At 45.0% G+C, this 18,491-nt stretch overlaps 1 protein-coding gene across 2 annotated transcripts in view; it reads right to left on the bottom strand.

Moving 5' to 3' along the window:
* The window catches only part of LOC110495439 (uncharacterized), a 75,657-nt gene extending 58,479 nt beyond the window's left edge, over positions 1-17,178 (bottom strand). The window contains exon 1 of one of the 2 annotated variants that reach the window (XM_090207843.1): positions 16,862-17,178. In XM_090207843.1, coding sequence (XP_090063969.1) covers positions 16,862-17,018 — 157 coding nt within the window. In that variant the 5' untranslated portion in view covers positions 17,019-17,178. The remainder of the gene's footprint in view (positions 1-16,861) is intronic. The other variant, XM_090207840.1, reaches the window with a different exon arrangement.
* Positions 17,179-18,491: the final 1,313 nt, after the last annotated feature.

The raw sequence follows: 18,491 nt of genomic DNA, 5'->3' as shown, positions 1-18,491 counted from the left end.
TGTTACTACTTCCCTGGACAGGACAGAGGTGTTACTACTTCCCTGGACAGGGCAGAGGTGTTACTACTTCCCTTGACCGGGTAGAGGTGTAGTCCAGGATTTTACCTGTTTGTCCCAAATAGCAATACAGTCTCCTTTCTTTTCATCATGACCACAAAGAGCAACAAGTCTACCAAGACGCTTCCATCAATGTTGTCCTAACAACAAGTCTACCAAGACGCTTCCATCAATGTTGTCCTAACAACAAGTCTACCAAGACGCTTCCATCAATGTTGTCCTAACAACAAGTCTACCAAGACGCTTCCATCAATGTTGTCCTAACAACAAGTCTACCAAGACGCTTCCATCAATGTTGTCCTAACAACAAGTCTACCAAGACGCTTCCATCAATGTTGTCCTAACAACAAGTCTACCAAGACGCTTCCATCAATGTTGTCCTAACAACAAGTCTACCAAGACGCTTCCATCAATGTTGTCCTAACAACATGTCCATCATGACTCTTCCACAAATGTTGTCCTAACAAAATGTCCACCATGACTCTTCCACCAATGTTGTCCTAACAACAAGTCTACCAAGACGCTTCCATCAATGTTGTCCTAACAACAAGTCTACCAAGACGCTTCCATCAATGTTGTCCTAACAACAAGTCTACCAAGACGCTTCCATCAATGTTGTCCTAACAACAAGTCTACCAAGACGCTTCCATCAATGTTGTCCTAACAACATGTCCACCATGACACTTCCACCAATGTTGTCCTAACAACATGTCTACCAAGACGCTTCCATCAATGTTGTCCTAACAACATGTCCATCATGACTCTTCCACAAATGTTGTCCTAACAAAATGTCCACCATGACTCTTCCACCAATGTTGTCCTAACAACAAGTCTACCAAGACGCTTCCATCAATGTTGTCCAAACAACATGTCCATCATGACTCTTCCACCAATGTTGTCCTAACAACATGTCCATCATGACTCTTCCACCAATGTTGTCCAAACAACATGTCCACCATGACACTTCCACCAATGTTGTCCTAACAACATGTCCACCATGACTCTTCCACCAATGTTGTCCTAACAACATGTCCACCATGACTCTTCCACCAATGTTGTCCTAACAACATGTCCACCATGACTCTTCCACCAATGTTGTCCTAACAACATGTCCACCAAGACGCTTCCATCAATGTTGTCCTAACAACATGTCCACCAAGACGCTTCCACCAATGTTGTCCTAACAACATGTCTACCAAGATGCTTCCACCAATGTTGTCCTAACAACATGTCTACCAAGACGCTTCCATCAATGTTGTCCTAACAACAAGTCTACCAAGACGCTTCCATCAATGTTGTCCTAACAACAAGTCTACCAAGACGCTTCCATCAATGTTGTCCTAACAACAAGTCTACCAAGACGCTTCCATCAATGTTGTCCTAACAACAAGTCTACCAAGACGCTTCCATCAATGTTGTCCTAACAACATGTCCATCATGACTCTTCCACAAATGTTGTCCTAACAAAATGTCCACCATGACTCTTCCACCAATGTTGTCCTAACAACAAGTCTACCAAGACGCTTCCATCAATGTTGTCCTAACAACAAGTCTACCAAGACGCTTCCATCAATGTTGTCCTAACAACAAGTCTACCAAGACGCTTCCATCAATGTTGTCCTAACAACAAGTCTACCAAGACGCTTCCATCAATGTTGTCCTAACAACATGTCCACCATGACACTTCCACCAATGTTGTCCTAACAACATGTCTACCAAGACGCTTCCATCAATGTTGTCCTAACAACATGTCCATCATGACTCTTCCACAAATGTTGTCCTAACAAAATGTCCACCATGACTCTTCCACCAATGTTGTCCTAACAACAAGTCTACCAAGACGCTTCCATCAATGTTGTCCAAACAACATGTCCATCATGACTCTTCCACCAATGTTGTCCTAACAACATGTCCATCATGACTCTTCCACCAATGTTGTCCAAACAACATGTCCACCATGACACTTCCACCAATGTTGTCCTAACAACATGTCCACCATGACTCTTCCACCAATGTTGTCCTAACAACATGTCCACCATGACTCTTCCACCAATGTTGTCCTAACAACATGTCCACCATGACTCTTCCACCAATGTTGTCCTAACAACATGTCCACCAAGACGCTTCCATCAATGTTGTCCTAACAACATGTCCACCAAGACGCTTCCACCAATGTTGTCCTAACAACATGTCTACCAAGATGCTTCCATCAATGTTGTCCTAACAACATGTCCACCATGACTCTTGAACCTGAGCCCTGCCCAACACAAATGTCCTGTCCTTCTATCCCTCTTATTGAACCTGAGCCATACTCAACACAAATGTCATGTCCTCCTGTCCCTCTTTTTGAACCTGAGCCCTGCCCAACACCAGAGTCCTTTGATGAGTCAGACAGTGACAGGTAAAGCTAGTTGATTTGTCAGCTCCCTTTCATTTGCCCCTAGTCACACCCAACTCAAGACACAATTCACCAAAGTGTCACAGAGATCATGATAGACCTCTATGGCATTACAGTAGCTAGCTACAGACTAGAACTACCTTCCTGTCTCTAGTTAGAACTATTTGGCAGTACAGTAGCTACCTACAGACTAGAACTACCTTCCTGTCTCTAGTTAGAACTATATGGCAGTACAGTAGCTGTCTACAGACTAGAACTACCTTCCTGTCTCTAGTTAGAACTATATGGCAGTACAGTAGCTACCTACAGACTAGAACGACCTTCCTGTCTCTAGTTAGAACTATATGACAGTACAGTAGCTACCTACAGACTAGAACTACCTTCCTGTCTCTAGTTAGAACTATATGGCAGTACAGTAGCTACCTACAGACTAGAACTACCTTCCTGTCTCTAGTTAGAACTATATGGCAGTACAGTAGCTGTCTACAGACTAGAACTACCTTCCTGTCTCTAGTTAGAACTGTATGGCAGTGCAGTAGCTGTCTACAGACTAGAACTACCTTCCTGTCTCTAGTTAGAACTATATGGCAGTACAGTAGCTACCTACAGACTAGAACTACCTTCCTGTCTCTAGTTAGAACTATATGGCAGTACAGTAGCTGTCTACAGACTAGAACTACCTTCCTGTCTCTAGTTAGAACTATATGGCAGTACAGTAGCTACCTACAGACTAGAACTACCTTCCTGTCTCTAGTTAGAACTATATGGCAGTACAGTAGCTGTCTACGGACTAGAACTACCTTCCTGTCTCTAGTTCAGATCTGAAGCAGACATGTTTTCCAGCCAAACCCCAGAGGGGTAGATTATTTATCACAGCTTATAGGTCTGCACAGTATAATGAGCAGGGCAATTTTCAGGTTGAAGGGACGTCTTTCAAACATCCCAACGTCACATTCCAAGCCACTGTCTGGGCCTAGAGCCCAGTCGAACTAGCCTGCAGAAAGACCTCAGAAGTAAAATATGATCATACAGTTATTGATAGTTTGCGTAACAGTTATGTGAAATCTATTTTACTACATTAGCAGAAATAAACATGTGTATGTTACTTAGACATTCATCATATAATCTTCCCCCGATATGTGTTATTAATAAAGTTCCACAAGACCCAACCATCCATCAGTCAACGAACACAAAACATAATGCTGCTACGGTGTTAAACACTGGTATGATTATGACTGAGTTTGGGACCTCATGTTCATACAGGTTGTTGGAACAGCTGTGGATCCAGGAAAGGATCCAGAGATTTTGGAGCCCTACGAAACAACAGAGTTTATCATTTAATTACAGCATGAGACAGAAGCTACCCTACAATACATCAGCGTTCCTCTGCCTTTCCACTCAGAAACATCCTGTAAGGAAGGAGACCACAGCTCCAATACAACCAATCATTTTCAAGACACCTACTGTAACATGGACAGAGATGCCACATCAATTCTATGTGGAAATGTGGGAATATTGCTAAAAATAATGATAATGGAATTTCTGAAACCCCTGATGATATGAATTGTCTGTCCATACAAAAGACACAGCGTTCCAACAGAGTTGACCTCTATGTGAGTGAGCGGGGTTGAAGGACAATGTGTTCCCTGCCACCCTGGCATGGTCAACAAGAGAAGGAAACAAAGATAGATGAAGTCAGGAGCCACAAGATGAACTGGCATCTGTTTCCCTGGAAAGACTGGCCGGGCCAACCCTCAACCCTCCCCGGAGAAGGGAAAGTCTGAGCACACCATCAATCACTAGCCTCGAGGGACACACAAACAATGCTGCACACGCACACACCACATACACACACAGAGAAAGAGAGAGAGCAAGAGCGAGACAGACAGACAGACAGACAGACAGACAGACAGACAGACAGACAGACAGACAGACAGACAGACAGACACACAGACACACAGACACACAGACAGAAAGACATACATACAGAGAGACATACAAGTGGGGCAAAAAAGTATTTAGTCAGCCACCAATTGTGCAAGTTCTCCCACTTAAAAGATGAGAGAGGCATGTAATTTTCATCATAGGTACACTTCAACTATGACAGACAAAATGAGAAAAAAAAATCCAGAAAATCACATTGTAGGATTTTTAATTTATTTATTTTCAAAATATGGTGGAAAATAAGTATTTGGTCAATAACAAAAGTTTATCTCAATACTTTGTTATATACCCTTTGTTGGCAATGACAGAGGTCAAACGTTTTCTGTAAGTCTTCACAAGGTTTTCACACACTGTTGCTGGTATTTTGGCCCATTCCTCCATGCATATCTCCTCTAGAGCAGTGATGTTTTGGGGCTGTTGCTGGGCAACACGGACTTTCAACTCCCTCCAAAGATTTTCTATGGGGTTGAGATCTGGAGACTGGCTAGGCCACTCCAGGACCTTGAAATGCTTCATACGAAGCCACTCCTTCGTTGCCAGGGCGGTGTGTTTGGGATCATTGTCATGCTGAAAGACCCAGACACGTTTCATCTTCAATGCCCTTGCTGATGGAAGGAGGTTTTTCACTCAAAATCTCACAATACATGGCCCCATTCATTCTTTCCTTTACACGGATCAGTCGTCCTGGTCGCTTTGCAGAAAAACAGCCCCAAAGCATGATGTTTCCACCCCCATGCTTCACAGTAGGTATGGTGTTCTTTGGATGCAACTCAGCATTCTTTGTCCTCCAAACACGACGAGTTGAGTTTTTACCAAAAAGTTATATTTTGGTTTCATCTGACCATATGACATTCTCCCAATCTTCTTCTGGATTATCCAAATGCTTCAGACGGGCCTGGACATGTACTGGCGTAAGCAGGGGGACATGTCTGGCACTGCAGGATTTGAGTCCCTGGGGGCGTAGTGTGTTACTGATAGTAGGCTTTGTTACTTTGGTCCTAGCTCTCTGCAGGTCATTCACTAGGTCCCCCCATGTGGTTCTGGGATTTTTGCTCACCGTTCTTGTGATCATTTTGACCCCACGGGGTGAGGTCTTGCGTGGAGCCCCAGATCAAGGGAGATTATCAGTGGTCTTGTATGTCTTCCATTTCCTAATAATTGCTCCCACAGTTGATTTCTTCAAACCAAGCTGCTTACCAATTGCAGATTCAGTCTTCCCAGCCTGGTGCAGGTCTACAATTTTGTTTCTGGTGTCCTTTGACAGCTCTTTGGTCTTGGCCATAGTGAAGTTTGGAGTGTAACCGTTTCAGGTTGTGGACAGGTGTCTTTTATACTGATAACAAATTCAAACAGGTGCCATTAATACAGGTAATGAGTGGAGGACAGAGGAGCCTCTTAAAGAAGAAGTTACAGGTTTGTGAGAGCCAGAAATCTTGCTTGTTTGTAGGTGACCAAATACTTATTTTCCACCATAATTTGCAAATAAATTCATTTAAAATCCTACAATGTGATTTTCTGGATTTTCTTTTCTCATTTTGTCTGTCATAGTTGAAGTGTACCTATGATGAAAATTACAGGCCTCTCTCATCATTTTAAGTGAGAGAACTTGCACAATTGGTGGCTGACTAAATACTTTTTTGCCCCACTGTACATACAGACTGAGAGAGAGAGAGAGAACTATAGACAAAATGCAAACCCTCCAATCCAAAAAGGCCTGTGGACCACAAATTCCAATTGGCTTTACTTAAACTCTTTCACATCATCCTCATCCTCATCATCCTCTTACCCAATATTTGGAACCAAGCACTGATGACCCCAATTGTCATGTATTGTCATGTTGTGTCTTTCTGTCCTTTCCTTTCACCCTGTCTCCCTCTGCTGGTCGTATTAGGTTACCTTTTCTCCCCCGCTTTCCCCCAGCTGTTCCTTGTCTCCTCCTGACTACCTCGTCACCCCGTTTCCCACCTGTTCCCTTTTTCCCTCTGATTAGTCCCCTATATCTCTCTCTGTTTTTGTTCCTGTCCTTGTCGGATTCTTGTTTGTTGTGTTTCATGCCTAAGCCAGACTATCGTCATGTTTGCTGTAACCTTGTCCTGTCCTGTCGGAATCTGCCGGTCTATCTGAGCCTACCTATGTTTGGTTATTAAAGAAGCTCTGTTTAAGTTAGTTCGCTTTTGGGTCCTCATTCACTCGCCGTAACAGAAGAATCCGACCAAGAATGGACCCAGCGACTTCGGATCCTCTCCACTCAGCCGTCGAGATCCAGGGAGCGATGCTAGGCAGACACGAGCAGGAATTGTCTGCTGCTCGACATGCCGTTGAGACCCTGGCCACCCAAGTCTCCAACCTCACAGAACAGGTTCACCATCTCCGCCTCGATCCACCGGCCACTTCCAGGGCTTTCGAATCTCCGGAGCCCAGAATCAATAACCCGCCGTGTTACTCTGGGGAGCCCACTGAATGCCGCTCGTTCCTCACCCAGTGTGATATTGTGTTTTCTCTCCAGCCCAACACTTACGCCAGGAGCACTGCTCGTGTCGCCTACGTCATATCTCTCCTTACTGGACGGGCTCGTGAGTGGGGCACGGCAATCTGGGAGGCAAGGGCTGAGTGTACTAACCAGTATCAGGACTTTAAGGAGGAGATGATACGGGTTTTTGATCGATCTGTTTTTGGGGAGGAGGCTTCCAGGGCCCTGGCTTCCCTATGTCAAGGCAATCGATCCATAACAGACTACTCTATTGAGTTTCGCACTCTTGCTGCCTCCAGTGGCTGGAACGAGCCGGCTTTGCTCGCTCGTCTTCTGGAGGGTCTCCGCGCAGAGGTAAAGGATGAGATTCTCTCCCGGGAGGTTCCTTCCAGCGTGGATTCCTTGATTGAACTCGCTATTCGCATTGAGCGACGGGTTGATCTTCGTCACCGAGCTCGTGGAAAGGAGCTCGCGTTCTCCGTTGCCCCCCTCTCCGCATCACTACCATCTTCCTCTGCCGGCTCGGGAGCTGAGCCTATGCAGCTGGGAGGTATCCGCATCTCGACTAAGGAGAGGGAACGGAGAATCACCAACCGCCTCTGTCTCTATTGCGGTTCTGCTGGTCATTTTGTCACTTCATGTCCAGTAAAAGCCAGAGCTCATCAGTAAGCGGAGGGCTACTGGTGAGCGCTACTACTCCTGTCTCTCCTTCAAGATCCTGCACTACCTTGTCGGTCCATCTACGCTGGACCGGTTCGTCAGCTTCCTGCAGTGCCTTAATAGACTCTGGGGCGGAGGGCTGTTTTATGGACGAGACCTGGGCTCGGGAACATGACATTCCTCTCAGACAGTTAAGGGAGTCCACGGCCTTGTTCGCCCTGGATGGTAGTCCTCTCCCCAGGATTCAGCGTGAGACGCTACCTTTAACCCTCACTGTTTCTGGTAATCATAGCGAAACCATTTCTTTTTTGATTTTTCGTTCACCTTTTACACCTGTTGTTTTGGGCCATCCCTGGCTAGTTTGTCATAATCCTTCCATTAATTGGTCTAGTAATTCTATCCTCTCCTGGAACGTCTCTTGTCATGTGAAATGTTTAATGTCTGCTATCCCTCCTGTTTCCTCTGTCTCTTCTTCACAGGAGGAGCCTGGTGATTTGACAGGGGTGCCGGAGGAATATCACGATCTGCGCACGGTGTTCAGTCGGTCCAGGGCCACCTCTCTTCCTCCACACCGGTCGTATGATTGTAGTATTGATCTCCTTCCGGGAACCACTCCCCCCCGGGGTAGACTATACTCTCTGTCGGCTCCCGAACGTAAGGCTCTCGAGGATTATTTGTCTGTAGCTCTTGACGCCGGTACCATAGTCCCCTCCTCCTCTCCCGCCGGAGCGGGGTTTTTTTTTGTCAAGAAGAAGGACGGGTCTCTGCGCCCCTGCATAGATTATCGAGGGCTGAATGACATAACAGTTAAGAATCGTTATCCGCTTCCTCTTATGTCTTCAGCCTTCGAGATCCTGCAGGGAGCCAGGTTTTTCACTAAGTTGGACCTTCGTAACGCTTACCATCTCGTGCGCATCAGGGAGGGGGACGAGTGGAAGACGGCGTTTAACACTCCGTTAGGGCACTTTGAATACCGGGTTCTTCCTTTCGGCCTCGCTAACGCTCCAGCTGTCTTTCAGGCATTAGTCAATGATGTCCTGAGAGACATGCTGAACATCTTTGTTTTCGTTTACCTTGACGATATCCTGATTTTTTCACCGTCACTCCAGATTCATCTTCAGCACGTTCGACGTGTCCTCCAGCGCCTTTTAGAGAATTGTCTTTTTGTGAAGGCTGAGAAGTGCACTTTTCATGCCTCCTCCGTCACATTTCTCAGTTCTGTTATTTCCGCTGAAGGCATTAAGATGGATCCCGCTAAGGTCCAAGCTGTCATTGATTGGCCCGCCCCTAAGTCACGCGTCGAGCTGCAGCGCTTTCTCGGCTTCGCGAACTTCTATCGTCGTTTCATCCGTAATTTCGGTCAGGTGGCAGCTCCTCTCACAGCCCTTACTTCTGTCAAGACGTGCTTTAAGTGGTCCGTTTCCGCCCAGGGAGCTTTTGATCTCCTCAAGAATCGTTTTACATCCGCTCCTATCCTTGTTACACCTGACGTCTCTAGACAGTTCGTTGTCGAGGTTGACGCGTCAGAGGTGGGCGTGGGAGCCATTCTTTCTCAGCGCTCCCTCTCTGACGACAAGGTCCACCCATGCGCGTATTTTTCTCATCGCCTGTCCCCGTCGGAACGTAACTATGATGTGGGAAACCGCGAACTGCTCGCCATCCGGTTAGCCCTAGGCGAATGGCGACAGTGGTTGGAGGGGGCGACCGTTCCTTTTGTCGTTTGGACTGACCATAGGAACCTTGAGTACATCCGTTCTGCCAAACGACTTAATGCGCGTCAGGCGCGTTGGGCGCTGTTTTTCGCTCGTTTCGAGTTCGTGATTTCTTATCGTCCGGGCTCTAAGAACACCAAGCCTGATGCTTTATCTCGTCTCTTCAGTTCTTCAGTAGCCTCCACTGACCCCGAGGGGATTCTCCCTGAGGGGCGTGTTGTCGGGTTGACTGTCTGGGGAATTGAGAGGCAGGTAAAGCAAGCGCTCACTCACACTCCGTCGCCGCGCGCTTGTCCTAGGAACCTTCTTTTCGTTCCCGTTCCTACTCGTCTGGCCGTTCTTCAGTGGGCTCACTCTGCCAAGTTAGCCGGCCACCCTGGCGTTCGGGGTACGCTTGCTTCCATTCGCCAGCGTTTTTGGTGGCCCACCCGGGAGCATGACACGCGTCGTTTCGTGGCTGCTTGTTCGGTCTGCGCGCAGACTAAGTCCGGTAACTCCCCTCCTGCCGGCCGTCTCAGGCCGCTTCCCATTCCCTCTCGACCGTGGTCTCACATCGCCTTAGATTTTGTCACCGGACTGCCTTCGTCAGCGGGGAAGACTGTTATTCTTACGGTTGTCGATAGGTTCTCTAAGGCGGCTCATTTCATTCCCCTTGCTAAGCTTCCTTCTGCTAAAGAGACGGCACAAATCATCATCGAGAATGTTTTCAGAATTCATGGCCTTCCGTCAGACGTCGTTTCGGACAGAGGTCCGCAATTCACGTCTCAATTTTGGAGGGAGTTTTGCCGTTTATTGGGGCTTCCGTCAGTCTCTCTTCCGGCTTTCACCCCCAGTCTAACGGTCAAGCAGAACGGGCCAATCAGACTATTGGTCGCATCTTACGCAGTCTTTCTTTTCGCAACCCTGCGTCTTGGTCAGAGCAGCTCCCCTGGGCAGAATACGCCCACAACTCGCTTCCTTCGTCTGCGACCGGGCTATCTCCTTTTCAGAGTAGCCTCGGGTACCAGCCTCCGCTGTTCTCATCTCAGTTCGCCGAGTCCAGCGTCCCCTCCGCTCAGGCTTTTGTCCAACGTTGCGAGCGCACCTGGAAGAGGGTCAGGTCTGCACTTTGCCGTTATAGGACGCAGACTGTGAGGGCTGCTAATAAGCGTAGAACTAAGAGTCCTAGATATTGTCGCGGTCAGAGAGTCTGGCTCTCCACTCAGAACCTTCCCCTTAAGACGGCTTCTCGCAAGTTGACCCCGCGGTTCATTGGTCCGTTCCGCATTTCTCGGGTCATTAATCCTGTCGCAGTTCGACTTCTTCTTCCGCGATACCTTCGTCGCGTCCACCCGGTCTTCCATGTCTCCTGTATTAAGCCCGTTCTTCGCGCCCCCGCTCGTCTTCCCCCCCCCCCCCCCCCCATCCTTGTCGAGGGCGCACCCATCTACAGGGTCCGCAGGATTTTGGACATGCGTCCTCGGGGCCGTGGTCACCAGTACCTCGTTGATTGGGAGGGGTACGGTCCTGAGGAGAGGAGTTGGGTTCCCTCTCGGGACGTGCTGGACCGTGCGCTGATCGAGGATTTCCTCCGTTGCCGCCAGGTTTCCTCCTCGAGTGCGCCAGGAGGCGCTCGGTGAGTGGGGGGGTACTGTCATGTATTGTCATGTTGTGTCTTTCTGTCCTTTCCTTTCACCCTGTCTCCCTCTGCTGGTCGTATTAGGTTACCTTTTCTCCCCCGCTTTCCCCCAGCTGTTCCTTGTCTCCTCCTGACTACCTCGTCACCCCGTTTCCCACCTGTTCCCTTTTTCCCTCTGATTAGTCCCCTATATCTCTCTCTGTTTTTGTTCCTGTCCTTGTCGGATTCTTGTTTGTTGTGTTTCATGCCTGAGCCAGACTATCGTCATGTTTGCTGTAACCTTGTCCTGTCCTGTCGGAATCTGCCGGTCTATCTGAGCCTACCTATGTTTGGTTATTAAAGAGGCTCTGTTTAAGTTAGTTCGCTTTTGGGTCCTCATTCACTCACCGTAACACCAATCCACAAAAGTGAAGACAAATTTAACCCCAATAACTACCGTGGGATATGTGTCAACAGCAACCTTGGGAAAATCCTCTGCATTATCATTAACACCAGACTTGTACATTTCCTCGGTGAAAGGAATTGTACATTTCCTCTACTGAGCAAATGTCAAATTGGCTTTTTACCAAATGACCATATGACATACCTTGTATTCACCCTGCACATCCTAATTGACATAAACCAAAACATTGGCAAAGTCTTCTCATGCTTTGTTGACTTAAAAAAAGCTGCAGAAAATAGCTTTTAAATTCTACAACCACCTAAAAGGAAGCGATTCCCAAACCTTCCATAACAAAGCCATCACCTACAGAGAGATGATAATGATGATATGATAATCGAAAATTTCAATAAGTATTTCTTTACGGCTTGCCATGCTTTCCTCCTGGCTACCCCAACCCCCGGCCAACAGCGCCGCACCCCCCGCAGCTACTTGCCCGAGACTCCCCAAGCTTCTTCTTCACCCAAATCCAGATAGCAGATGTTCTGAAAGAGCTGCAAAACCTGGACCCGTACAAATCAGTTGGGCTAGACAATCTGGACCCTCTCTTTCTAAAACTATCCGCCGCCATTGTTGCAACCCCTATTACCAGTCTGTTCAACCTCTCTTTCGTATCGTCCAAGATCCCTAAAGATTGGAAAGCTGCCACGGTCAACCCCCTCTTCAAAGGGGGTGACACTCTAGACCCAAACTGTTATAGACCTATATCCATCCTACCCTGCCTTTCTAAAGTTTTCAAAAGCCAAGTTAATAAACAGATCACCGACCATTTTGAATCCCACCGTACCTTCTCCGCTGTGCAATCCGGTTTTCGAGCTGGTCATGGGTGCACCTCAGCCATGTTCAAGGTACTAAACAATATCATAACCGCCATCGATAAAAGGCAGTACTGTGCTGCCGTCTTCATCGACCTGGCCACGGCTTTCGACTCTGTCAATCACCGTATTCCTATCGGCAGACTCAATAGCCTTGGTTTCTGAAATGACTGCCTCGCCTGGTTCACCAACTACTTCGCAGACAGAGCTCAGTGTGTCTCTATGGGGTACCACAGGGTTCAATTCTCGAGCAGACTCTTTTCTCTGTATATATCAACGATGTCGTTCTTGCTGCGGGTGATTCCCTGATCCACCTCTACACAGACGACACCATTCTGTATACATCTGGCCCTTCTTTGGACACTGTGTTAACTAACCTCCAAACGAGCTTCAATGCCATTCAACACTCCTTCCATGGCCGCCAACTGCTCTTAAACGCTAGTAAAGCCAAATGCGTGCTTTTCAACCGTTCGCTGCCCGCACCCGCCCGGACAACTACAAATACCTAGGTGTCTGGCTAGACTGTAAACTCTCCTTCCAGACTCATATCAAATATCTCCAATCCAAAATCAACTCTAGAATCGGTTTTCTATTTCGCAACAAGGCCTCCTTCACTCACGCCGCCAAACTTACCCTAGTAAAACTGACTACCCTAACTAGAGATTGACCGATTATGATTTTTTTAACGCCGATACTGATACCGATTATTGGAGGACAAAAAAAGCAGATACCGATTAATCTGCCGATTCAAAAAAAAAAATGTAATAATGACAATTACATCAATACAGAATGAACACTTATTTTAACATAATATAATACATCAATAAAATCAATTTAGCCTCAAATAATGTTAAAAAACATGAAACAGAAACATGTTCAATTTGGTTTAAATAATGCAAAAACAAAGTGTTGGAGAAGAAAGTAAAAGTGCAATATGTGCCATGTAAGAAAGCTAACGTTTAAGTTCCTTGCTCAGAACATGAGAACATATGAAAGCTGGTGGTTCCTTTTAACATGAGTCTTCAATATTCCCAGGTAAGAAGTTTTAGGTTGTAGTTATTGTAGGAATTATAGGACTATTTCTCTCTATACCATTTGTATTTCATATACCGTTGACTATTGGATGTTCTTACAGGCACTTTAGTATTAGTATAGCCTCCATACCTCTCCTCGCTCCTACAGCCACCCTCGAAGCAGCGTTACCCATGCAGAGCAAAGGGAACAACTACTCTAAGTCTCAGAGCGAGTGACGTTTGAAACGCTATTAGCGCGCACCCCACTAACTAGCTAGCCATTTCACATCACATCGTTACACCAGCCTAATCTCGGGAGTTGATAGGCTTGAAGTCATAAACAGCAGAGCTGCTGGCAAAACGCACAAAAGTGCTGTTTGAATGAATGCTTATGAGTCTTCTGGTGCCTACCATAGCTCAGTCAGACTGCTTTATCAAATCATAGACTTAATTATAACATAATAACACACAGAAATGCGAGCCTTAGGTCATTAATATGGTCGAATCCGGAAACTATCATCTCGAAAACTAGACATTCATTCTTTCAGTGAAATACGGAACCGTTCCGTATTTTATCTAACGGGTGGCATCCATCAATCTAAATATTCCTGTTACATTGCACAACCTTCAATGTTATGTCATAATTACGTAAAATTCTGGCAAATTAGTTTGCAATGAGCCAGGCGGCCCAAAATGTTGCATATACCCTGACTCTGTGTGCAATGAACGCAAGAGAAGTGACACAATTTCACCTGGTTAATATTGCCTGCTAACCTGGATTTCTTTTAGCTAAATATGCAGGTTTAAAAATATATACTTCTGTGTATTGATTTTAAGAAAGGCATTGGTGTTTATGGTTAGGTACACGTTGGAGCAACGACAGTCCTTTTTCGCGAATGCGCACTGCATCATGCGCACTGCATCAATTATATGCAATGCAGGACACGCTAGATAAACTAGTAATATCATCAACCATAACTAGTGATTATGATTGATTAAGTTTAATGCTAGCTAGCAACTTACCTTGGTTTCTTACAGCATTCGCGTAACAGGCAGGTGGTTAGAGCGTTGGACTAGTTAACCGTAAGGTTGCAAGATGGAATCCCTGAGCTGACAAGGTACAAATCTGTCGTTCTGCTCCTGAACAAAGCAGTTAACCCACCGTTCCTAGGCCGTCATTGAAACTAAGAATGTGTTCTTAACTGACTTGCCTAGTTAAATAAAGGTGTAGAAACAAACAACAAAAAACTCTGCAAAATCGGCGTTCAAAATGACCAATTTCCGATTGTTATGAAATCTTGAAATCGGCCCTAATTAATCGGCCATTCCGATTAATCGGTCGACCTCTAATCCTAACGATCCTAAACTTCGGCGATGTCATCTGCAAAATAGTTTCCTATACTCTACTCAGCAAACTGGATGCAGTCTATCATAGTGCCATCCGTTTTGTTACCAAAGCCCCTTATACCACCCACCAATGCGACCTGTATGCTCTAGTAGGCTGGCCCTCGCTACATATTCGTCGCCAGACCCACTGGCTCCAGGTCATCTATAAGTCTATGCTAGGGAGAGCTCCGCCTTACCTCAGCTCACTAGTCACGATAACAACACCCACCCGTAGCACCCGGAGCTGCCTTTCCTTCCAGTTCTCTGCTGCCAGTGACTGGAACGAATTGCAAAAATCACTGAAGCTGGAGACTTACATCTCCCTCACTAACTTTAAACATCAGCTATCTGAGCAGCTAACCGATCGCTGCAGCTGTACATAGTCCATCTGTAAATAGCCCACCCAATCTACCTACCTCATCCCCATATTGTTTTTATTTACTTTTCTGCTCTTTTGCACACCAGTATCACCACTTGCACATCATCTGCTCATCTATCACTCCAGTGTTAATCTGCTAAATTGTAATTACTTCGCTACTATGGCCTAATTATTGCCTTACCCCCTCACACCATTTGCACACACTGTATATAGACTTTCCTTTTTTCTAATGTGTTATTGACTGTAAGTTTGTTTATTCCATGTGTAACTCTGTGTTGTTGTTTGTGTCGCACTGCTTTGCTTTATCTTGGCCATGACGCAGTTGTAAATGAGAACTTGTTCTCAACTAGCCTACCTGGTTAAATAAAGGTGAAATAAAAAATAAAAATAAAAATGAACCTGGAGAAGAGTCCCCTAAGCAAGCTGGTCCTGGGGCTCTGTTCACAAACACAAACAGACCCTACAGAGTCCCAGGTCAGCAACACAATTAGACCCAACCAAATCATGAGAAAACAAAAAGAAAGAAAGAATTAACAAAAAAAACAGAGAAAACTAGAATGCTATTTGGCCCTAAACAGGGAATACCTGATCACTGTGACTGACCTAAAATGAAGGAAAGCTTTGACTATGTACAAATTCAGTAAGCATAGCCTTGCTATTGAGAAAGGTCGCCATAGGCAGACCTGGCTCTCAAGAGCAGACAGGCTATGTGCACACAGGCCACAAAATGAGGTGGAAACTGAGCTGCACTTCCTAACCTCCTGCCAAATGTATGACCATATTTCCCTTAGATTACACAGACCCAAAAATAATTCAATTTTTTATCTATTGGGTGAAATACCACAGTGTGCCATCACAGCAGCAATATTTTTTACCTGTTGCCACAAGAAAAGGGCAACCAGTGAAGAACAAACACCACTGTAAATACAACCCATATTTATGTTTATTTATTTAGCCTTTTGTACTTTAACTATTTGCACTTCATTACAACACTGTATATTTTGAAATGTCTTCATTATTTTGGAACTTGTGTGAATGTAATACTTACTGTTCTCTTTTTATTGTTTATTTCACGTTTGTTTATCCATTTCCATGTAAACATATGTTTCCCATGCCAATAAAGCCCCTTGATTTGAATTGAATTGAGAGAGAGAGAGAGAGAGAGAGAGAGAATAGAGAGAGAGAAGAGAGAGAGAGAGAGAGAGAGAGAGAGAGATTTGTAATGTCTTTATTCTTTTGGAACTTTTGTGAGTGTAATGTTTACTGTACATTTTTTATTGTTTATTTCACTTTATTTATTATCTATTTCACTTGCTTTGGCAATGTAAACATATGTTTCCCATGCCAATAAAGCCCCTTCAATTATAATAGCTGATTGAGGATTTCAGTGAAAACATTACAAAGATGAAAAGACTAATAAACGTCAAGTCAATATTATATCTAGCAGGTTAAAAGACCACCACAAGCTCTGGCTTGTATAGTAGACTAACCTAATATTGTACTTTCTATTCCAATGCAACTATTGAATGTGCTATTGGCGTTGGTGTTGGAAGATTGTCTTTGCGATTTGAGCTGTTCATAGTTCCGGACAAGCCTAGACATACATTACCATTAGCACAACCACCACACTTCATTCCTCCCTTGAGTGATGGATCAAATATCACTATACCTGATTATGCCCAGAACCGTCCACAGCATAGGTGTCATAGAAACCGAAATGTCAAGAGTAGCTGTAATAAACTAATGTTCAGGAGGGGGTCAAATAAAATCTATAATCTCCTATAACGCAGATGTAAAATGTTTTTATTCACAAAATGTAACATAGTAGGCTGTTATTTTATGTTGTAATTACCAACTAGAGATGCAATAGTATTAAAGATAATTAAGTCACATGCATTTAAAGACTCGAAAGGCTTCAATTTTGCCTGTACATTTCTAAGAATTTGCAACAATGTATCCGACATATTTACCTGTCCTTTGAGTTTCTGTCCATGTGACAGCCAGCAGAAGTACGCATGTATGCAGAGCAAACGACCACCTGTCAACACAAGGCATGCTTTTCCGCTTATTTGTGCAAAATATTTCCACAAGTCCTTTTGTTTGGTAAGCTAAAAGGTTCATGCACATTTGGGCATCTCCGTCTCGGTCCTAGAACAGTGTCGTTGGAATTAATGGCAGGTAGGCTACGCAGCCTTTGCACAGTTCCAAGGTGAGTTCTCTGCCTGCGCACGGAACCTTGAGTACCGAAACAGAATTGACAGTATAATCTACAGTAAAACGTTAGTTCGCGGGCGCTATGGACAAACCCTCAATTTATCGACGGGATTTTCCCCTGGGTCCTAAGTATCCTACGTTTGGCAGATTCATCCAAACCTCCGTGACTGACAGGTCCAATCTAAAATACATACTGAACACACTGACATTTGGCGCCTTTTATGACTTCATGATATCCACATACTTTTCAAAATCAGGTAAGCTAACCTAGGGCACAGTCAAACAATTATTTACACAATATGCAAGTTCTTCAATAAGCTTTCTGTACACCAAGACTCATTTGACTAAACCTAATCAAAGGCTGCAGGAAAACGGTATTATCAGCATTTAGTTGGCTTATACATGTCCCCATGTTGAGACATGATGGCATACAACACATGCCCCTAAACCCTGCATTCCACCCAGAGAGAATGGAAAAGCTGCTTAGCTGACAGACAGTGAGTGTGCAGTGTGCAGTGTGTAGTGAGTCTGTCCTTCTAGCACTAAATCAACCCACCCACACTGTTAAAGCCTACATGTGGAAACCAATATTCTCTAATGAAGACAGACAGTGAGTGTACAGTGTGCAGTGTGTAGTGAGTCTGTCCTTCTAGCACTAAATCAACCCACCCACACTGTTAAAGCCTACATGTGGAAACCAATATTCTCTAATGAAGACAGACAGTGAGTGTACAGTGTGCAGTGTGTAGTGAGTCTGTCCTTCTAGCACTAAATCAACCCACCCACACTGTTAAAGCCTACATGTGGAAACCAATATTCTCTAATGAAGACAGACAGTGAGTGTGCAGTGTGCAGTGTGTAGTGAGTCTGTCCTTCTAGCACTAAATCAACCCACCCACACTGTTAAAGCCTACATGTGGAAACCAATATTCTCTAATGAAGACAGACAGTGCTTTCAGGAAGTATTCAGACCCTTTTATTTTTTCAACATTTTGCAATGTTACAACCTTAACCTAAAATTGATTAAATAAAACAAATTCATCAGGCCTCCATTGTAAAATAAGAATTGTTCTTAACCGACATGCCTAGTTTAATAAGGTTAAATTTAAAAAAGAAACCCATAATAACAAAGCGAACACAGATTTTGAGACATTTGAACAAATGTATACAAAAACATACCATGAGGTCGAAGGAATAGTCCGTAGAGCTCCAAGACAGGATTGTGTCAGATCTGGGGAAGGGTACCAAAACATTTCTGCAGCATTGAAGAACACAGTGGCCTCCATCATTCTTAAATGGAAGAAGCTTGGAACCACCAAGACTCTGCCTAGAGCCGAACTGAACAATTGGGGGAGAAGGGCCTTGGTCAGGGAGGTGACCAAGAAC

Source organism: Oncorhynchus mykiss, chromosome 18 (assembly GCF_057628025.1).
Source record: "Oncorhynchus mykiss isolate SJ-2025 chromosome 18, ASM5762802v1, whole genome shotgun sequence".
Classification (NCBI taxonomy): domain Eukaryota; kingdom Metazoa; phylum Chordata; class Actinopteri; order Salmoniformes; family Salmonidae; genus Oncorhynchus; species Oncorhynchus mykiss.
Note: the sequence above shows the minus strand (reverse complement) of the source record. Positions and strands in the feature narration are given on the sequence as shown.